This window comes from Aphis gossypii, chromosome X, assembly GCF_020184175.1.
Source record: "Aphis gossypii isolate Hap1 chromosome X, ASM2018417v2, whole genome shotgun sequence".
Lineage (NCBI taxonomy): Eukaryota > Metazoa > Arthropoda > Insecta > Hemiptera > Aphididae > Aphis > Aphis gossypii.
The window spans coordinates 11,299,208-11,321,514 of record NC_065533.1 but is presented as its reverse complement, the minus strand read 5'-3'; the positions used below and the strand labels follow the sequence as shown (position 1 = coordinate 11,321,514).

At 30.5% G+C, this 22,307-nt stretch overlaps 1 protein-coding gene across 1 annotated transcript in view; it reads left to right on the top strand.

Annotated features, from left to right (window-relative positions):
• The window catches only part of LOC114130227 (uncharacterized), a 58,627-nt gene that overhangs the window by 25,444 nt on the left and 10,876 nt on the right, over positions 1-22,307 (top strand). The window contains exon 2 of the mRNA XM_027995158.2: positions 7,745-7,945. Coding sequence (XP_027850959.1) covers positions 7,745-7,945 — 201 coding nt within the window. The remainder of the gene's footprint in view (positions 1-7,744; positions 7,946-22,307) is intronic.

Below are 22,307 nucleotides of genomic sequence, written 5' to 3'. Positions count from 1 at the left end.
GTATCGTCTGAACGGATTTGAGTAAAACCATGATCAAAGTAAACTATTAAACACGATACAGCAGTTTGGTATAATGTAGAGTACTGGTGTGATTAAATTCAAAATCAGTTATGACTTAATCATATTTGAGCTCTGTATACCGAACATTATTCTTATTACTTAGAATATTATTATCTTCGAAACAACTGCTTCATACGTATTATGCATACAACGATACATAAACCTAACCTAACGCTTGTACGTACTCTATACGTCATGCATCTACTCCTTCTATTTTTCATTTACTTAACGTTTATCTATAACTTTATTTGTACGCTTAAAAACAAACACTAATTTAAAATATGATATATTATATTTTACAATCTGGGTCCATTTATTATAGTTTTCTGGTTTATTTTATTTTTTATAATATTTACTTTCGATAAACCGTACACGTACAATAATCACTACACACCGTGAGTTTCTATCGTTTCGTTTGCGTTTTTGATCCGAGACGTGTGCGTGAGTCCACGTGTAAGACAATTCAGAAGTTGTTGGAAAAAAAATTGACCACAACAATAACAATAAATACGCGTGACAAGACTTCTCCGATCGTGGTCTATTTTTTTTCGTATATACACTATACAGTACATAATATACATCATATAAAACACAATCTAAGCTTTACCACGGTACCGATGAATAAGGTAATAACATAGATACATATTATAGATTGTTCCAATTTTGTGCTGCACTAGACGTGTAACCAGGATTATTTTGGAGAGGATGAATTAATTTTAAATTTAAATTTAACTTGTTTGGGGTTACAGGCTCTCCTGTATAGTCATCAATCTTCATATGAATAATATCCGATATGAAATATATTATATAACCATATATGCAGAATTTTTTTCACATATCTGGAGTTAAGTATAACTTAGTAGAGAGGGTTTAATATATGCTACTGAGCCACACTCTTAGACTTACCTATTGTGAAATTCAATTTTTTAGAAAAACATCTATGTTTAAACTGGTTTTTTTTTCATTTTACGGCTTGGTTTTTACTTTTTCAATGTAAACTTACACTATTTACTATACGACAAAAAACGGAATAAGTAAACTTCTAAAAATATTTTGTACATACAAATGGAGTATTAAATAAATAGCTTAAGATTATAAGAAACATTTTAAGGGTGGTCCGGTGGTCCCTGATAACAAATTAAATCTAGTTTGTGTTTATATAATAGACAAAAAATAAACTTCCAGCGTTTTTAAAAATAATTGGTAAAAAACGAGAAAAATATACACAACATATACTCAGTAAATAAAACCATATTTCTAAACTTGTGTGTTTAAACGTTTACGAGTAACACGACCAAATAGACTAATGGGTATATCTCGCAAACGTATATAGTTTTTCAGCTATGCGCAAATAAAATATAATATTATATACGTTGGCTCATAGCTAAATCGATCGCCGCGTATGCAAACGTTTCGCCCCGAGCCAAGTCGAATGATTTTTCTAAACGTCACGTAGGTACACCGATAATCGTGTGTTCAAAAAATCGCCTATAAGTATTAGTATTTAGGTAGTAGATTTTCGTCTGAAAAACGATTGATTTTGGCGCGTTAACCGATCGCTCCCGCTCCCCCACAAAAATTTGGTCCTGCAAATTCAGCGGTGGACATCGGCTTCCGGTCAGGTATTGCGTACACGTCACGTCGAACACGTCGTATATACGTCTCGAGCACGACGTATATAAACACTACGCGGGTGGGCGTACATGCTCTGAGCGCGAGCGCGTGTGTATGTGTACCTACGTGAAAAGTTTGTCTCGGGAAAACGCGCGTCTATGGCCGCCGCCACCGCTATTATTGCGACGAGTGTAAAGTCTATTGTTTGGAAAATGACGGGGTTCGATAAAAGTTTTGTGTTGGTTTTGCGCGCGCGTGTTTTTTTTTTTTTTTTTTGTACTCCGCGTTTTGTTCTCGCGGGCGGGCAGGCGTGGTGTGCCATATAGGTCTGTCACTCGAAATCGCTTAGTTGCAGAGCGCAGGAAGGATATATACAGGAGCAGCAGCAGCAGCAGCAGTTCGATCGCTCTCAAATATTACAACAAAGTACTTTATCATCTGTCCGACCAAAAACTTTGGCGGAAGACTGTTCCGCCGAGCAGCAGTCGTAGCTTAACACCCAAACGTCGTACGCGCGGGTTGGGGGGGGCGGTGCAAACTTTACACTTTTCGGAATTTTATACTCTCGCGTACACACACGCGAACACTTATATATATCGGTCTTGGAAAAGTATACGCCACTCTCTGAACACACACACCAGTCCGGAACGTTGGGGGGGGGGGGTCGCATATGGTGTAGTTATCTACTGTTTTCCGGCACAACGTGCGAGCATCCTATACAATATATACATATGAGATATCGTGTAATGTAAACAGTAAAAAAACAACTGCGCAACGGATATTTCGTCGCGATCGGATGCCGAAATATTTGACGATTTTAAGCTTTATTTGCAATTCTATGTACGAAATCCACGATGATATAATACATATGAGTCGCACATTTTTTAAAAACTTTTTAAAGAAAGTTAAATTTTATTAAAAATTGGTACGTTTTGACGTTGATGATAAAATAGTTTCTCAAGTTCTTACTCGATTTATAAAAACTAATTGTATCGACTGTATTTAAATGCTAAAAATAGATATAAAATAGAGGCATCTCAAAAGTCAAGATTTACTGTATGTTATGATATAACAATACATTGTTGTTATTTTCATTAAATGAAATCAACAGGATTGTCGTGATTGAAACAATAACTGGTATAAACTCGCAGTTTTAAAACCCAACTCGTAGCAATTATATTGTTGGTGAAGCGGTTAATACAAGGGGGTAACTTAAGGGACAATATTTTATATGATATGTTATCAGTTCTTTTCGAAACTAAAAGTATTTTATTTACGAGAATATGACTTGTAGATGCAAGTTTTGTGTCGAGCAATTCTATAGCTTTTCTCTCTTTCTTAATACTACTAGATCCATTTAAATGTGTGCGTATTACATAATATATATAGTATACATACATATATGTGTGTATTTTGGATGTAAACTCGTAACCATGCTGTACTGCTGCGATAAGAAAATAATCTTTTTATAATCAACATTTATTTGTTAATTTACAATTCATTATTAATTATTCGTAACAATAAATTATCGTCGATGTCGTTATGCTATATAAGCCCTTTCCACATATTATAATGTGACATTAATTTTGAAGTGTAAATAAACGTCGATTAAAGAAATTTTAACGAAAAAAAAAGAAATAATTATCGCGAGAACAGAAAAAAAAATTAATAATGTAATTAAACGAAAATGGAAATGTTGGTTTTTGATGAAAGAATAGTCGGGCGTTAAACCCTATTAAAACCCACATGAAAAAGCAATGTGTTTGGGCGAGCATGATCAAATTGTTTTATCAATTTTAATTAGATACCGCAAACATTGGCTACTATTTATGAATTAATTACGGTTATAAGTATAATACACGTATCAGTGAATTAACAAATATCAGTTACCTTGTACCATTAGACACGTTAAGTGATAGAAAATCATTTATAACGTTTAGGTATTCAACAATATAATATAAACAGTGTATTTTGTTTTCAAACTTTATTTATAGTCAATCTAACCATTAAATCCGTAGAGTTGATAGGTAGTCTAACACTTTTAAGATGTGTAGGAAAATATTGTCCAAAAGTCTTATATTATTTTAAGACTATTTACTAAAACTCGTCACTCTAAATCATTCATATATGTTGCGATTTTTACGAACTAAGTATATAGTTTCTTGCCCAAAAATTACGATATTTAAATATTATGAAATCAAATAACACTGTTGCAATGTTCTATCGGTGGCTATTACGGTGTTTAAGTTCCTAATCAAGTTACTTTTATATTTAAGACGGTATATATTATATAATATAAAATGTTATACGAATAAAAAATTATTTTTTATTTTTATATAATTAGTAAAAACCAATGAGAGAACAACGCTTTCAATATTTTTAATACTTATCTTTAATTTATAACAATAAATTGGTTAGTTAAATAAATTACCCTAGTATAAAACCACAAAAGCAACAAACATTATGTATTGTAATTTATAATATAATGTTTCAATATTGTATGTTTGTATAAGAAATTCGTATTATACAACAACAGTGTTCTGCTAAAATAGAATTCTTGTTCTCATCTTGGTGAAATAGTAGAATAATCTCTACGTCTCAACTTACTGTCCCCGAAATGATCGTAATAATCGTATAAATAAAATAAATACATTTTGTCAAATATAATTATATCAGAACCAAATGGACAGATTTATAACGAGATATATTTGCTCAGTCTGTTTTGAAAAAAAAATCAACAAACATATTATGACGTAATACCTAAAATAATTTAAAAAGTTGTTTTAAAATAAAATACGAGTAAATCCGAAAAAAAAATATTTAAGTTTGTCATTAAGTTAAAAACTTTTCAAAGCATTGGCAAACCAGCCATAAACCACTCGAATCGCAGGAAAAGATAAAACAAATTGATTTTGTATGGGGGGAGGTAGGCGATAGGAGAAATATGATTTAGAAAAATATTTCATCGCGCTTCCGAATTATAATAATTATTCCCACGTTATCGAATTACTTATGCATAAGCGGATAATATTAAAATAATATAATATTTTCAATAAACTTCGATGATCAGTGTCAGTTACCCGTTTATAGGTATTATAATTTCAGTAAATATATATAATATATACAAAAATGTAAAATATGAGAGTAATAATAATTATTAGGTACCTACAACTGGTCGTAAGAGCAGTTAGTGATATGTAAATATGTTATAGATAACAGTTGAATTATGTTTTTACCCGCGATGCGTTCACACGAATGTTTACCAATTTTGACTTGGAAATTTTAGAACTTAGTAATCTAAACGGTTTTTACTAGACAATAATACGAATATGACGCACTCGCGAGTTGATGTTGTGCTAATCGATCAACACATATCTGTCTTGAGGAAATAATCGCTCATTGGTGACACTCTCATCTATGTCGTTTTATACCGTAATAAGAGACGCGGTACCGTTTTATATCATAATACTATTATATCATGGCACCTTATAATGTATTAAATTTTCTGGGATGTACTGTATTATGACCGTCGCGATAACGCATAATAATCGTCTTGTTTCGTATTATTAATGTTTGTTTTAGCTTATTGACGATTGTTTAATGTATTTACTCGTTCGTTTCGCTGACGACTGTACTACTTTAAAAGTCTAAAACGATTGAACTCGAGACGCGGACCTGACGAAATGAATTAATCATGAGCTGTTCCACGGGCCCGGGCCGTAGTTATAAATAGATGCGTGTCGCTCTAGTCGGGTAAACGTATTTTTAAAATAGTTATTCATAGACAATAAGTTGGTCAGAGTTTGCAGCGATACTAATAGTTTCCGTTATAAATGTGAAAACTTTCAAAGTCGCTCGTTCGCAGTAAATATCGGTCGAGGGGAGGCCTTCAATAATGTGTGCACGGTGCAACGATAAAACATTTTCTAAGGAGCAAGAAAAATAAAAACAAACTCGCTTAGTGTATAGTTCTTAGATGGACCCGGCACGATTTATATTTATCGATTTTAAACGCTTTCCCAATTATTATTGTCGAGAACGTCTCGTCTGCTGTTCGACGTGTACATGATATAAATATAATACAGGAACACTCGACAGTGAAACTATTTATTTCAACTGGCCGAGCTTCAATATTTGTGTGCTCTTTTCTATACGTATGTGTTAGTGTATTGATCCCGCCATATTGCTCGTTAACAATAATAATAGCTGCTACGGCAATAAAGTCTAAGGTATAGTGTATCCGAATTACAGCAGTTGATAGGAGGGTTGTTGTACACGAAGAGTCTGAAAGTGTGTCTCATGATAATTATTAGTTATTTATTTTTAATGACTCATGGACTCGAATTATTTACTTTCTCCATCGATATCATATTATTATTATTATTGCAGATCTCTAATAGAAGCACGGTACATAATATTAATATAATAAATATTTTTATACGTGTGATGAAATGAATGAATGGTAAATTATGTTTTCCACATAGGGACGACACGTTATCGGCTTTGGTTTTATAAACATTCGATTAGTTATTAAAACGGTATAACGTGTAATTAATACAAAATGTAATTATGAGGATAAATCGAATCAAGTCACGTATAGTTATGTTTTTTTCCCCAAATCGAGATTCTACGGTGAGGTGTGACGCACATACGAGGCGACAAAGTTGAAATATATGCAATTTATTATACAGTGCGATTAAAAGTACACCGAAGCGATTACATCCCGCCCTATTCAGAGTTTTACCGTGAGATTTATTTGTTAAAAAGCATTTCAATACTTTAGTTTTATATTTATAGGATTCTGAGTACACGCATTTAAATTTAGCGATTGATTTCAAGCTTTGTGCTGATCGAGTGGTTTTTATAATGCCGCATTTTATTTTAGTTTTCTTTAGGAAAACACTTAGCGAAACGGTAAAATTGTTACAAAACTTTCATCGCTAACCCTATCTCAGACACAGGAAACTGAACGCCAACAGTACCTACCTACTTTAGAAAGATCATTTTTCAAAACAGTGACATTTGCGGTAAACGTGTTATTAACAAAATCCTACCCACTTTGTAAGTACCGAGGTGTGCACAGAAAATAGGCGCTTTCGTGATTTCTTTCTGATTTAAAATAATTACACAAAACTGGGTTGTGACGAGATGAACAAAGCTGCAAGATTATCATATTCTGTCTACGTGGTACACACACTTTTTAACGTTTTTTTTTTTTTTTTTTTTTTTACATTGAAATTTACATTTTATTCTAATAATATGTTCGGTTGCTGTACAATTTTGTAAGTACCACTAATAAATTAATTTAAAATATATAACTTCTATGGTTCTGTACTTCTGTGTAAATGAATATTTTATTTTTCTTCCATCAACAAATATTTTTTTTCTAATTTGGTCCTATAAATAATTTGTTTATCAATTACTTAATGAAAAGTATACAATTTTTAAATTTAACATAACAACTGTAAACCATTCCTAAATCGAATAGAAAAATAATAGATGATAACCAAAATATTTCCATAATACGTATTTATTTGTATTTATCATTATTTTGAACAATATTATCTATTATCTACTATCAATCAGCTGGTTAATATGTTAATTAATTATGTATTACATAAATTAATATCCTATTAAAATTGTAAATTATATGAAGTTCTACACTTTTGTTTTCCCCGTACTATGTATAGAAAAATGAAATAACATGGTAGACAACTTACATACTTTTATTAATATGGTCATTATTTATAATTTAATTTGAAATTGAAAACTAGTAGACAAAAAAGGGATTTAACACACAGTAATATATGAAATACACATAATATGTCATTGTTCGTTCAGCGTATTTTAATTTACCATAAACTAAAGTCGAGTCATCGGTTCGATAGAATAGATATTAACTTATATTTGATACATTCTATTTCGGAGATTACAACATATTGATGATAATTATATTGTATAACCTAAACAGATCGTTAAAATTTCAAAAAAAAAAAACGGTCATATTTCATTGTTTAATGTTTTAGATTTCACACGTCTAATAATATATTTTGGTTTTTTTATTGCGCAGGAGATTCCGGTCCAAATGGCACTGCAGCGCAAAAAGAGTCTGCCGGACGTCCAAGTGCCGTTGAACGCTCCGGCATCCATCACCCGGGAAGAGGTGTCCGTGTTGAGTTCAGCCAGGAGGGAAGAGATGCGTAGGATAGAAGAAGAAAACGAACGGCTCAGAGCCAACCCACTGCTCTACCTTGTCAGTCCGCACATGAAGGTACGTGCCTCAGAAATAATACAATAATAAACCTCACAAGGCGTGGGCATTTCTTTAGGCGAGTACGCATACCGCAGCTGTTATAAAGTTTATAAGTCAGCGTTCACTAGACACTTGGCGGCGAGTTGCGCTAAGTTTCCAACAATTCAACTTTTAGCTTAACTTAATTTCATACCAATGACTTAATTGACGAACCAATTTTGATTCGAATCACACTCGAGCTCTATAATTATTGTAGGTTGGTAAAATAGTACACACAAAGTTTTATACTTTTACAATAACGAATTCATTTTGTTTCAAATCGCACTAAGGCTCTTCATTATTGTAGACATAACGTTTGATTGATTTTAAACAGTATCTATCTTTATTGTGTTACTCACATAAAACCAACAGTTGGTTGTTCTAAAATCCTACGGTAATCCATGCTGACTTGAAAAATAATATAGCGTCCATTATACAGTTGTTTCCGAAGAAAAAAAATGTTAAGTAGCAATTTTTTTAAAACTCATCTATTAAAACGTTCTACCTTTGACAACTATTATACCTACATATTTGGATTTACTTGTGAGAACAGGTAAATTTCTGCATGCGAATTTGAATCGTATAGGTTATCACAAGTGAAATAATCGTGTTGTGATGAACAATAATTTATTGCAATCATAATAATTGAGTAGCTCCTTTTTTGAAAATTATTTTTTTTTTTAAATAATATTTTTCTATACATAACGTAAAAACATGAATTAGTATAATATAAATATTTTCTTAAAATGTTACTGCAATAATGAGTGTCTTGCGCTAAGAAGTCAGATATATTACTCCATATAATATAGTTCTAACTCGTGAATAGAAAATAAAGAGTTTTTAAAATGTCATACAAAATCAAAAGTACCAGAAAAAATTCAAGAGTATATCATACACAATAATGGGTGACGATTTTAAGCCTCTAGAGTTATGATGTATGAATATCAATAATCAATGAGGTTTTGTCAAAATAACTTATTATTATGTTAGAAAGGGGTGCTGAAATTTCAGTCGTATTTGAAAAGGTCAAAGGATCGTGTGGGTATTCCTGTTTGATCATCACTCCCTTCACCCTTTAAGCTATTTATAGGTCTCATATAACATTTCACCAATACAAAACTAATTTATACTATTCATCGCATACATCAAAAACATCATAAACTACAATTATACTAGAATTATAGTTTAAAACTGTTAGAAACTTATACAAGAACATAAACTTTAATCATTTGTCCACCGTATATTGGTTAAGGCTACTTTAACTTTCTGCCTAGTCCATCTCCCATTCAAAAAGTGACAATACCTGCATATAATAAATGAACAAGTAACAAAATGACATACTTTAAATGTCACTGCTTATAAACATAACATGAAAGTAATTGATATAATATTGTATACATTTTGTTTGATGAATTATATACATGTTACGCCTACGTACAAAAAATGAGTGTTCTTAAAGCGACTCTTGACGTCGTGAATAGAGTCGGTGGAAGACTTAAGCTACCCTCAGCACTCCATCATGACCACGCCTATGATTCGATACACTTTGTCACAAGAATATATTTATGGCGGCACTTATAGCCACCTACACGACTATTAAACCTTTAGTAATGAACTGACAACGGGGAAAATCGCTTTGTAGTATGGTCTTACACGTGGGAGACAAACGACACTGGGGACCTATTACTCGTACACTTAGAATTTTCAACTTTTTCTTTACATTACTCGGGTGGAGTATTAAAACAGTCTCTTCATCTCGGTCTAACGCCAAAACTGCAAAACTGTTATAGTCAATGTGATCGGTTCTCTCATCTCTGGTATGGTTACGTTTAATGACGATTGTAAATATATTCTTTGTTATGTAAATCACGTTACATAATTACAATATCCAGTTATACGGATAACGCTGTAATATTTTAATTACATATAAAAAATAAATAAATAAATAATAATTTAAAAAAACAAAACATATCAACAATATACCATTGTACAGACGTACATAATAAAATATAAATACGGCCACATAGTTATATATATATAATGTAATGATTTGATTTCTGGACATACGTATTATGTATTATTATTATTTATGAGATCGTAAAACATTTTATTCCTGTCAAATATAACAAGCCTGGAGATGTCATATTTGTGTGCTCAACATTATGTAGTGGTTAATATTTTTCCATTCTAAAAATAGACTGAAAAGAAACTAAAATTGATCGACATTCTTAATAATACAGTAATGTACATAACATAATATAAGAATGTTTAATTATTGAATTTTTTTACTTTATTGATAATTATACAACTTCCATTCTATTTTGTATTATATTAAATTTCTTATGAGATATCGTTTAATTTTTTTTAATTTATTATTTATTATTAAAACCATAATAACAATAATTAATATTAAACCATTAGTTTTGTGCAAAAAATTCTCCACATATAAAAAATTAATTTTGATCATGAAAAAAAATAATATTAAGAATATTTGTAGTGTATAACTGTACAAAAAAATAAGAACTTCAAACAAAATTATCTGTCTATCGTTTATATACACCTAAATATTTTTATTTATTTATTTTTTTTTGCCATGTTTTGTTAACGATGAAGAAATTAACTGATAAAATTATTTTCATTTTTGTCTACTACGTTCAAGATTTTATTTAAGTAATCGTTTAAGGTTAGTTTCGAACATGCATTTTATAATAAAATTATTCATGAATAGAATTTATTAGAATTCACGAGGACTTTTCGTAGAATTTCTTGAAACTTGTGTTTATTTCATTATTCGATACCTATATTGTAAACACAAGAAAATTATATATTCGTGATGAATATACCACAAGCTGTAAGGTTAGTGTGTTTGGAGGAGGATCTTCATCAGCCACGAGGTATCCGTGTGTGATGCGAGTGTGGCCTATTCAAAGGCATTTGATTATATAGTACCGTCTTTTATGGATATGGTTAGAGCCACGGTAGGATGGCCTGTTTGATCTCTTTAAGTTTATTGTTTTGTAATTTAAACTTTGTGCCATGCAATAATGTCATAGGATTTATTACGATTTCGTATGAGGCTGTGGTCAAACGCACACAGCTCATTTTACACATATAGCAGCTTATTCTGATTTTTTTGGTGATCTACTGCAGGTTTTTTACACGGGAAAATTTAAATAAAATTTTAACAGACATAAAATTATAACTTTGAAATGTAAAATCATTTCCTACGGTTTGGATACTAAACAGATCGGTAGTAAACGCGTCCTCTCGATATTGTGCACGATACATATTATATATTATAATAATACTCGTGCGTAGACTGCAATAATTACAATAACCGACACGACGATTTATTATTATTGCATCCGTCGCTTATACATATACTTCGCACGAATCGACGTGCTATTATTACAGTTATTATTATCATCATCAGTATATTGTAGGGCCGTATGTGTGCACGACAACAGTTTAGACTTGTTTTAATTTATTATAGGAGTTTGCCGTAACGCTACGCGCCTTTCGACCGCCCCCCCCCCCACGAGCACCGGCCGTGTCCCGTACGTCTCCGCCGCTTGTCACGCGAGATATCATTTTAAACGAACGATAATATGATTTATCGGTTACATAAGAGAACCGCACCGGCTACACGGACGCATTACAATCATTGTAATAACATTATAATATTATCGTATTGCACCGCACTCGGATAGCGAGAGAATCCGTGTGGGCCGCCGAGTGTGAGTTACACGGGGCTTAGGTCGAGATCGAATTACCTGCTCGCCATATATATATTTACGTACGCACCTCCCCACGAGCCCGAGTCGGGAAAATCGTGTCGTGTCCCCGAGGACCGAAATAATAGTAATAATAATGACGATGATAATAATAATAATAATAATAATATAACGTTACGGTCGCGGTACAATTAAGCGCGGCGCGGCGCGACGATGGGGGGGCGCGTAAAGGTCGGCGCGGAACGGGTAAAAAGTTCACGGCGCGATAATAAAGAAACGCATAGGCCGCGTGGCGTATTATTATTATCGTCGTCGTCGTCGTCGTCGTCGTCACCGTTATTATTGTTATTATTATTATAATAATAATAATATGTCCCGAAGTCGACCGTCATCTCTGTCCTTTAAGTTACATTATTCCAAAGACTATTATTACACGGTCGGGCGATTTTATTTGTTTACATTACAATGCGATAAAGCGTCTTATCATTCTGAACCGTCGTGTCTGTACACGTTATGCTATAATACAGTATAGCACGCGACGGGTTGTTTGTATTTTATACGATTCCGAGACGAATGTTCGATCGACGTACGTCTCTAAAACTGTGATATCGCACCGTGTCGTGTGAAGTCTACGCATGTACGTCATCTGCGGTGATAACCGGCGGACTGCTGTGGTCCCTGACATTCATATAGAAATAAAATCTAATAAACTATAACCGTAGTAGTAGTTAATCTTCGTTTAAACTTCAAATTACGTTCAAATTTGAACATTTCAGATGTCTGTATATATAATATATATATTATATACAAAAAAAGAAAAATCGTAATTGTATATTTCTTAGAATTTTTCTCGTGTTTCGGTGTAATATGAAGTATTGAGAAACCTACATTTCAATTTTCAACCCTTAGCTTTAAAAATTGAACATTTCAAAACAAAATACCTATACTCGTAATTAGTAAATTGTTGGGTTTTGACATTTTTTTTTCCAAAATGTTATACTTCAAAATACATGTAAAAAAAAAAAAAACAAAAATTTTGATTTATAAAAGAATTAAAATACATTATAAAAAAATCAAGTTTATTAAAAACTATTGGTTTTAGGTGAAAATTCCCGTTTAATATACTTTTTCTCTTTTCCAATCTTTTAAAAATATAATATACTGGAAAAACTTCTACTTTGACTTTACACAGTACCAACTTGATCCAATTTTTCAATTACCAAACCAGAAACTACCCCCAAAATTAAAAATAGAAGCAATTTTACTGCCCCGAAAGGCAATATACACACATAGATATAACAAATATAAACACATATCAATATAGTAAATAAATTCATCATTCACTCAGAATCCAAAATGTTATATTATAACCATTTGAAGTGAGATGAATCATTTTGAATAACCCTGTTTATATATTATGTATATGTGGTCTGTAAAGTCTGAACATGGGTCGGCTGCTGTGTTATTTGTACTTACGTAGGCAAGTTTACTTTGGTCGCTTTTATAATTATTATTTAAACTTATAATATTATTACTACATCAATAAGAAACCGTCTATCTCACCACTGCCTGGTCGATACAACCACCACGCTTAAGCCCGTTTTATGTAGGTACTCGTACTCTAAAAGTCTAGTAGCTTCAGAGGCTGATAGTCGTTAGTCCCCGAAGTCTCACAGGTTAATTAAAAAAGCATGATTTTATTTATTTTTCACTAGAGGACTGGGATGCTTAAGTACATTTTAAGGGACAATCTTTTACATGATTATACGTATATATATCGGTGATTTAGTATCAAATATATTATGTTCGGAATCACTGTAATTATAATTTCATAATGGTATATTATTCATTTATGATTCAATATGGATGAGCATTATGGACAAAAATGCTTATATTAGATTAAAACAACAAAAATTACGATACCTAATTAAAATAACCCTTTTTTTAACAAGAGTATTTTAATTTCAAAATAATGTAATAAAAATAAAATTATTGAGCTTAAGAACTGACTTTCGATTTGGCGGTAAATACAGCTAGAGCGTGTGACAGTATCATAATTACTTTTGAATTAGTATTAATTAAAGGATATAACTAAATAGGGTGAAAATTGCGGAATTAAAAATTAGAAAAATCTATGTTGTTAACTAGATTATAAATAAAGATGATGTGCTATGAGAACATATTCACGAGTAGGATATGTAATAATTAAAATTAAGTTAACAAACCTAAAGAAAACATTATTCTCGACTTTCTCTTACTATATTATATAATGTTGTAGATTATAAAATATTATTATTTAATTATAATATTATGCTATTTATATACATAAATACTTACAGAAATATATTTTACATTAATTTTAACGGGGGCTGAGGGTATGTAATCAGCGACGTAACTAATATTCAGAGATTTAAGGGCCCATTATAATTCGTACTGGAGCTTAAAAACGTTTGTCCGAAATAAAAACAAATTATATATATTAAAATCTTAAAACATAAAAATAATAAATGATATTTTTCAGAATAAGTAGTTATTATGAATAATTTTTAAGTATGTCACCGAGTGTCTCCATCAGTATTTTAGGATGGAAGAGGGTATAGGACTTTTAAATTTATATATATTTTTTTTAATTAACATAAAACGAGTACACAAAAAATAATCCAGTTAATACATCTAAAAACATGCAGTATATAAAAGTTATGTAAAGTACGAATAGATCTTCTTTAATTTGTAATTTATCGTAAGAATAATTTTAGATTCAATGTGGAGCAAGTTTTACTGTAATATGTTTTTTATCTTTTATTTTTATACGCGTTTTTCTGTCTTAATAAATTATATAAATCTTCATGACTCATTAATCATTATTGTTCAAGATTGAGTGTGGTTTCAGGTAGAAAGTATATTATGATCTATTTGTATTTAGGTAATCAACAATAAGAACAATAGTCTCAGTACTTTATTCAATAATTATGAATTATACACATAAGGATTAAATAGGAATATTTACGCAACGCCCGTTTTCAACAACGTTAATTAAGTACCTAGTATTTTTTATGATTAAAAAAAAACCGAATTTATATTTTCATCAAAGGTTTATATTAAAATTTCCTAAATATAATATTTTTTAAATACATTGAAAGGATTTTTTATTTTATAATTGATATTTATAAAATGCTTGTTTTTCGGTTTAAAAGCTTGATAATGTACACAAGATTCTTGAAAAATGTGCGTACAATAAACGTATGTATTATTTTTCTAAACGCCGAAGATTAAATTTTGACAAACTTTGTCGAAATTACCAAAAATTATAAGGATAGCAGCTTGCTGTTATATCCTAACTCGTAAGCGTTTATTCTTTTGTTTTGTTCTCCATATTGCACTTACCAGGCTTATTCAGATGGTTTTATGTTCAGATGAAAGTTTGTGAATTAGATTTTAAATTTTAGATTTTAAAGAAGCGGTGTTTCCGTATCATTGTGTCATTGTAGATTTGTCTATTTCCAATGGACGCCGGAGCCATTAATATCTGTAATTTATTTTGTTGGTTTCTTTAGAATATTAGTTCATTTTTCTAGAAATCGCTGTACATTACACTTTTACATGCCGGACAATTGGGGCGTATAATACACTCCATGGTTTTATTTGTTATTGATGCTTTGCAATCGGCTAAATACTATGATACAAACCATCAATAGTAATATACGATGCTGGTTCATCACTATGAACCGTGTTATTCGAAAACTAAATGTTTAAAGCAACCATTATATTTATCATTGAATTCAAACTTGACACATGTGTTATGGATAAAGTATTCATGGTTTCATACATTGGAAACGTATTATACAACAGATGCGAGTTTCAAGGTTTCTTTTAAAAACTTTAGTTTAGAAAAAATTCAGTGCTATCGAAAATATAAACAAATTTATCGATTTCAATGTAATAAACAAAGACGGGCTGATACGTTGTCGCGCTGAGTAGTCTGTAGGACTCTTCATCGTACGATATACCTACGATTTTTTATTTATTTTTTTTTTATTATCAGATTTAACTCATAAATCGTGAACTTATTGGCGTTGTACGTAATAATATTATGATGTTCGTCTACCAGTGACTACTAGTGATAGAGGTTTGATTCACAAATTGGCTTTAATAATATGTGCGCAAGCGTGCTGTATAATATTATGCTCAGATTTCTATTCTACACGCTATGACGTACACACTAGACGAAAACCCCAGAACGTATAACGTATATAAACATTATTTTTGATGTTCATCCGCCATGTTCGGGGTATACGAAAAATCCAAAGATCCATAATACTATGAATTGCATACAATATAATAATATCTCATGTAGGATATACATAATATTATATCCTTAATCAAATGTATACTGATGTCTGTGAAAACTTTATATTTATACTCATATAGCTATATATATATATATATATGTATTTCCCGACCGACAGAAATGATGAGACGGTGCTTCAGTAATAATACAAATCCCGTATTTGTAAAATAAAGTTTCATTTTATACTCGAAGTGCACCGAGGAAACTATTGTTTTTTATTAGGACTTTTAACGGGGTTTTTTTTTTTTTTTTTTGCTAGTTGGATGAAAGTTTCATGTGTGTGACCTCTCTACAATATAAATTGAAAACAAAATGGTAGAGACAAACAAGGTCGTTTTTAGTATTTATGAGTAAAACGTTAAGAAATTGTAAAAATGGTAAAATGTACCGAAACCCAGTAAAATCCACTATATGCTACATATTATTTTATTTTAGCCAACTTTCGTATTTATTGTACTTAATCAAAAAAGTATAATATAGGTATTTTGAGATGATATTATAAATCTGATTTTCATTAGTTTGATGTTGTGTGTATTACTGTAATGATTAATTCTTAAATTTAAACCATATTATTACATTTTTACGTTTCATATTGTATATTAAACTATGATAATAAAGTATGTATGTCATGTTATAATGGTACCTAATGTTATGTTTTTAATTTTTATATTGAGATTTTAGAGTAGTTAAAAATCCTACGGTTGTATAATATTTGTTTATGAATTGAAATATTGAGCTCTTGATAAATCATGCATCTATGTAGGTGAAGCTTAATTAGGTTCCCTTTAGTTTAATTAGATATAATAGTTTAATACACATAATAATTTAGGTACTATTCTTATTTTACATTTAAATATTGGATTGTAAAAATGTCGTAAATAAAGTGAAAAGTTGTTAATTTTTTTAAGAATAGTCAACATTGTATGCATAAAGTTAATTATAATTTTATATTTAGTTTTTTTTTTTTTTTTTTTAAACTACGGGTTTTCTTTCTATTAATGGGGTGAATATTCTAAATAAAAACTTTAAGTCGTAATTCAAAAATATGGTTAAATGGCTAAACTTGATAAATATTATAAATTCTACTCGTGAAAGAGTAATCATCAGGTTTCAGAACTATGTGCACTCGCTTAAAAAACAGTGAAATATACATTAAAAAACTCAAACGAATTATGCTACAACAATTAAAATAATTAAATTTTGGTACGATAACGGGCTGAGGTGTTTTAATATTGCACAAGTTAAGAAAAATTATAGCTTTTTTTCGTTCAGAAAATATTTATTACGTATTTATTTTAATGTAAAATTTACATTCAAGTTAGACAACGTAAAACTAATTCCTCATTTTTCCATAGTGTGCTTTGTTTGTTGCTTAAAAAAAAAAAAAAAAACAAAAAAGAGAAATATTTGCTGCTTGAAAGTTGCCGAACAATAATATTATTATGCCCATTTAAGCGTTAACAGTTTTCGGAATAATTTAAATAGATAACTGACACTGACTTTCCTAATGGTATACTTATAAAGTTCCAAACTCTGGGGCCTGAACTAACGACTCATCGTTGTATTGTATTACTATTCACGAAGAATTCTGAGGGAAACAAATTCAGATACCGGTATTCGCCGTTCAAATAATTCCGGGATTAGTGTTCGGAAATACGTTTTTGGCGTACAGGAACTGATTCGTAAACACCGGTTTTTAATGTGGAATTCTAAAATCTACGACTCGTCGAAATTACAGTTCAGTGCTCACTGTAGTCCATAAATTTGTACCTAAATACATATATATAATAAAGCTTAAAAGTTTAAACACTATCCGTCCGTCAAATAACTAATTAATTTGATGAAAAAATATGTAGCTAATACTTCTCATATAATACGTTTTATACACACAGAGACTTTCAATCAGTCTGAAAATTCTTAAGAATTCACATTCAGTAGCGTACTATATGAACGGTGAACCAATGGTTTGATATGTCGAGTTATGACTATAAGTTACAAGACCTAAGTGAATAAGTGTAAATCATTTTTTTTTTTTGATGATTATTATTAATGCAATTTTTAAATGTGTATAAAAACAATAATATATTGTAATAATAATTGAATAATTAAATAGCGCATTTATTTCAGCATTCAAATAAAAGTATTATACTGGGAACGTTGAATTAACAGTCGTCAATTAATGGGAATAACTAAAGGAAAAATTGGTATTCTATGATAAAACCTAATATAATATATGTAAATAATTACTTTAAAATATTTGTTTGTCTTAATAATAGATAGGTACTTAATAATTGTTAGTTAAAATAATATTATAAATTTATATTTTATCCATGCAAAAATAAATATTATTTAGTAAGCCATGTAAATACAAATCATTCCATTTCTAAACGATTTAACTATTATTATACTGAGTAGGTATTTTAGTAGCACACTTGCATTGTGTCATTTTACAACCACAGAATAACGATTACCTTGTAATATAACCGCTACGACCACTCCAATGATAAACACTACGAGAATGCTATTATAATTTATCAATATTATTAAAAATTATTTAAGAATTGGTTTTGTATCTTATTTTTAAATAATACTCTCGTATCGACTTCTCGAGTATATTAATTTACATACATAAAATATTTTTCATTTTTTTTTTCACTGTGTTATTTAATTATGTTATACGACCAAAGATTAGACCGTTGAAATACAAACAAAACTTCGGTTTGTTTTACAATAGTTATAGTCGATTATGTATTGATATTTTGATTGATAACATTTTAATATCTAATGGAGAGGCGCCATTACTTATGTAAATTAATGATAACTAAAAAATATAAATTGATTGTTATGACTATTTTGATTTTTACTTGGTGAACTCTGTATGTATACACAAAAAAAAAACCAAGTAAATACACCATTCACTGGTTCATAAATACAATAATATCATTTAATATAGTGTGATGTGTATGAAAAAAATTCAAAAGTTTTTGACGGGAAGGACGTCACTTGGTACTGGTCCAAAAAAAATGTTTGATAATATTATTTTTTTTTTTCGTCACAGACGATTTTCCTTTTTTCTCGTCTGGCGCCGCCGACGAGTGGACGTCGGGCGTCCGTGATTATTATATATATATATTTATATGTACATACATTTTATATCACAGCGAACGAATCCTGTTTAATTGGATTACACTGTACCGTCATTGTCCGTTATGTTTTATTATTATGATCATGGACGTCGAGAGGAAATTTACAATCAGTAAAAATTAACTGCGACCGCTGACGCCGTAAGGTCGCCGTAAAGAACCGACCATATTATATATGAGCTTGTACCTACCATCATGCAATAATGCAGTATATAGGTATATTATATCGTGTATGGGTGCCGTTAAATTTTCACCATAGATTTAATCATCGTAACCGCGATGTGCAAACATTATAATATTATTAATTTTAAGCTGTACCGAATCATCGGAAATTATCCACTTTATTGGTGATGTTAAAATGTACACCCCCCGAGAATATAGTTTTTAAAACTTTTGATTTTTAGTTAGTTAATTTTCGAAATAATTTAACGATTTCACTAGTTTATGTAACGATCTCATAACTCAAATGTTTCCGGTTAATTAAAAAAAAGTAATAGATGCTCATCGTTATAATCGTGTATAGGTATAACCGAAATAAACATCCATAAACGCGCGGATAAAAGATTAAAACTTAATTTAATACATTTTTTAAGCTAGAACCTATTACAAATCCATTATATAATTAAATAAATGTTATCAAATACACAACCTTTAAGTTAAAAAGAAAATATTTCAGGGTCTTACTATACTAAAATAATATTATAGTATAATAATACAATATTAAAATCGTAAAAATAACACGTTGGATTCTATTAGTTGATGGCTTCGTAGTACTTATTTTCATTTTTATTTTTATTATATTTATTATCTACCTATTAAAAAATTTGGTTTTTTATTTACTTTGAATAATAAATACATCTTATACCTGTACATAATATATTATGTTACTGTATCATGATGTATATACCATTATTATAATTTAATTTATATACTACGATTTATCCTCTTTACCTACAATGTTTTTAATCAAATATAAACCAATAAAATGTTTTATTCAAACATGTAATTGCCTAACCGCTACAGTTTGCATTAAGTATTAGGATGAATGTAAAACGGTAAATAATTATTTTAAACGAATTGCACAAGTACAATGTGTGACCCAGGTTAAAATTAAGGGTAAACATCGAGAAAGTCGCTTTGTTGTTAGTTAGGTGTCGAGTGTAGTACGTTTCCGTTGAATAGACCAATGCGATGTATGTGTTAATAAATTTAAATTCAATGACAAACGATTATGTAAGGAAAACAATTCGAAATAAGCAAAGACGGTCTGCCGACCAATATTTCTTATTTTATTATAAAATTGAGCTAACTATATGCTAGTTTTTCTATGAGTAATTATTAATGTAATTTGTTTACAAAAACCACTCGGTAGGTCGAATATAAGTCAATAGTTTCTGATGTGTAGTAGGACAAATTTGACTTGATTTAAAAACTGCACATCAAGTCAAACGCGTTTAGAGTTGAGTATAATATTATTTGTTTAGTATACTAAACCGGAATTTAATAGTTTAAAAAAAAACGACTTTAGTCAGCGGTGCAATAGCAGCATTTGCATCGCCGACTCGAGATGTTTTTTTTCTTTTACTTTTACTTGTATATTGTCGCCGTCGCACGTCGTGTCACGGGATCTAACACGTAGCGCACATTATCGAAAGTAATTTACTTACGATGAGTATACAAAACAACAGTTTATTAGTAATAATAATAATAATATAGTTCAACACACATTTTATATTATATACACGCGTTTAATATTATAATATAATATGTAATACGTGAGACGGGCGTCATCTCGCAGCGGCGTATATTGTGTGTGTGTGTATATTATAGTGGTCGGCCGGAGTAAAGTTTTGTACACAAATCCGAGTGGAAAGTTTGTGCAGATCCTGCCCGTCCGCCATTTGTCAAACTCGCCGCGGATGTGCGAGTTGAAGGGGGGACGAGGATAGGGGAAAGAAAACGCGATAAATCCTCGTGGGGGATTTTGACACTGATTGCCACCAAGTTTAATGGAATATTTACTGTTCCATATTACACGCTGAGCCGACAAAACGAGGACACACACGCGTAGATGTTTGTGTGTGTATAAAGAAGTGTATTATGTATGTACAATAATTCTCGGAAAACCGTCTCGTATGGATAGCACGTGTACTCGGATTGATCTCGGTGCACATGCGGCGGAGGTATATTCTCGGTATTATTTCGATTGTGCATGTGTCGCGTTTAGGGCGTTTAAATCACCTGTGCGGTCTTAGTCTCTTAGGTAATTACTGTAATAGATTAAAGTTTACGAAAAAACATCACCCATGGGTCGTGATTACCTCAGAGTCGTTCACGTGTATCGTCGTACCCGCTTCCATATATATTGTAACATAATATATTACACATCATATTGTATTACGGTAAAAATGACGTTCATTTGTAAAAAGTGTCGTCGTTCTAACCTGAGAATCGTAAAATATTGAAATCGAAATTTGAAACTTGAAATTGCCTGGTCAACGATACCGATGGTCACTTAATTCGGACGTCGTCGTTGAACACGTCAACGTTCTTACTGTTTGAAATCAAACGATGCATCGGTGCAAATACGTTTTGTGTTTTATAACATTCAACTTTTTCTCTGACTGCAGCTATAAAAAATACAGTATTTACATATTATTACGATTTATCAAAGCAATATTAATAATTATTTACAATGTGGATATCGCAAAGTTTAACGATATACTTTTTTACCTTAAAGATGGCCATCAATAAGTAAAGTAGTTTATTTTTATTTTTTACTTTTTAACATTTAATTAGTTTTTTAGTCAATATTCAAGCTAACTGAAGAGCTGAATTAGTTTGATTGACAGTTAAAATGACTTAAATTTTCAGGTTAATTTAGACAAAACTATTGACTTTGTATACATTAGTATATATTATTTTTTTCAATAATTATTTGTCATAATACCCAAGAATAAATTTACTAACTCATGAGCTATTTAAACACAAGTTTATTTATATTAAAAGTATACAGCTCCAGTATAAATGCATTCAACAATTTAAAATACTATAAATATAATAGATTTCTTGATAATTCAGTTACTACACTAATGTATGGGACCTAGAAAACGGAG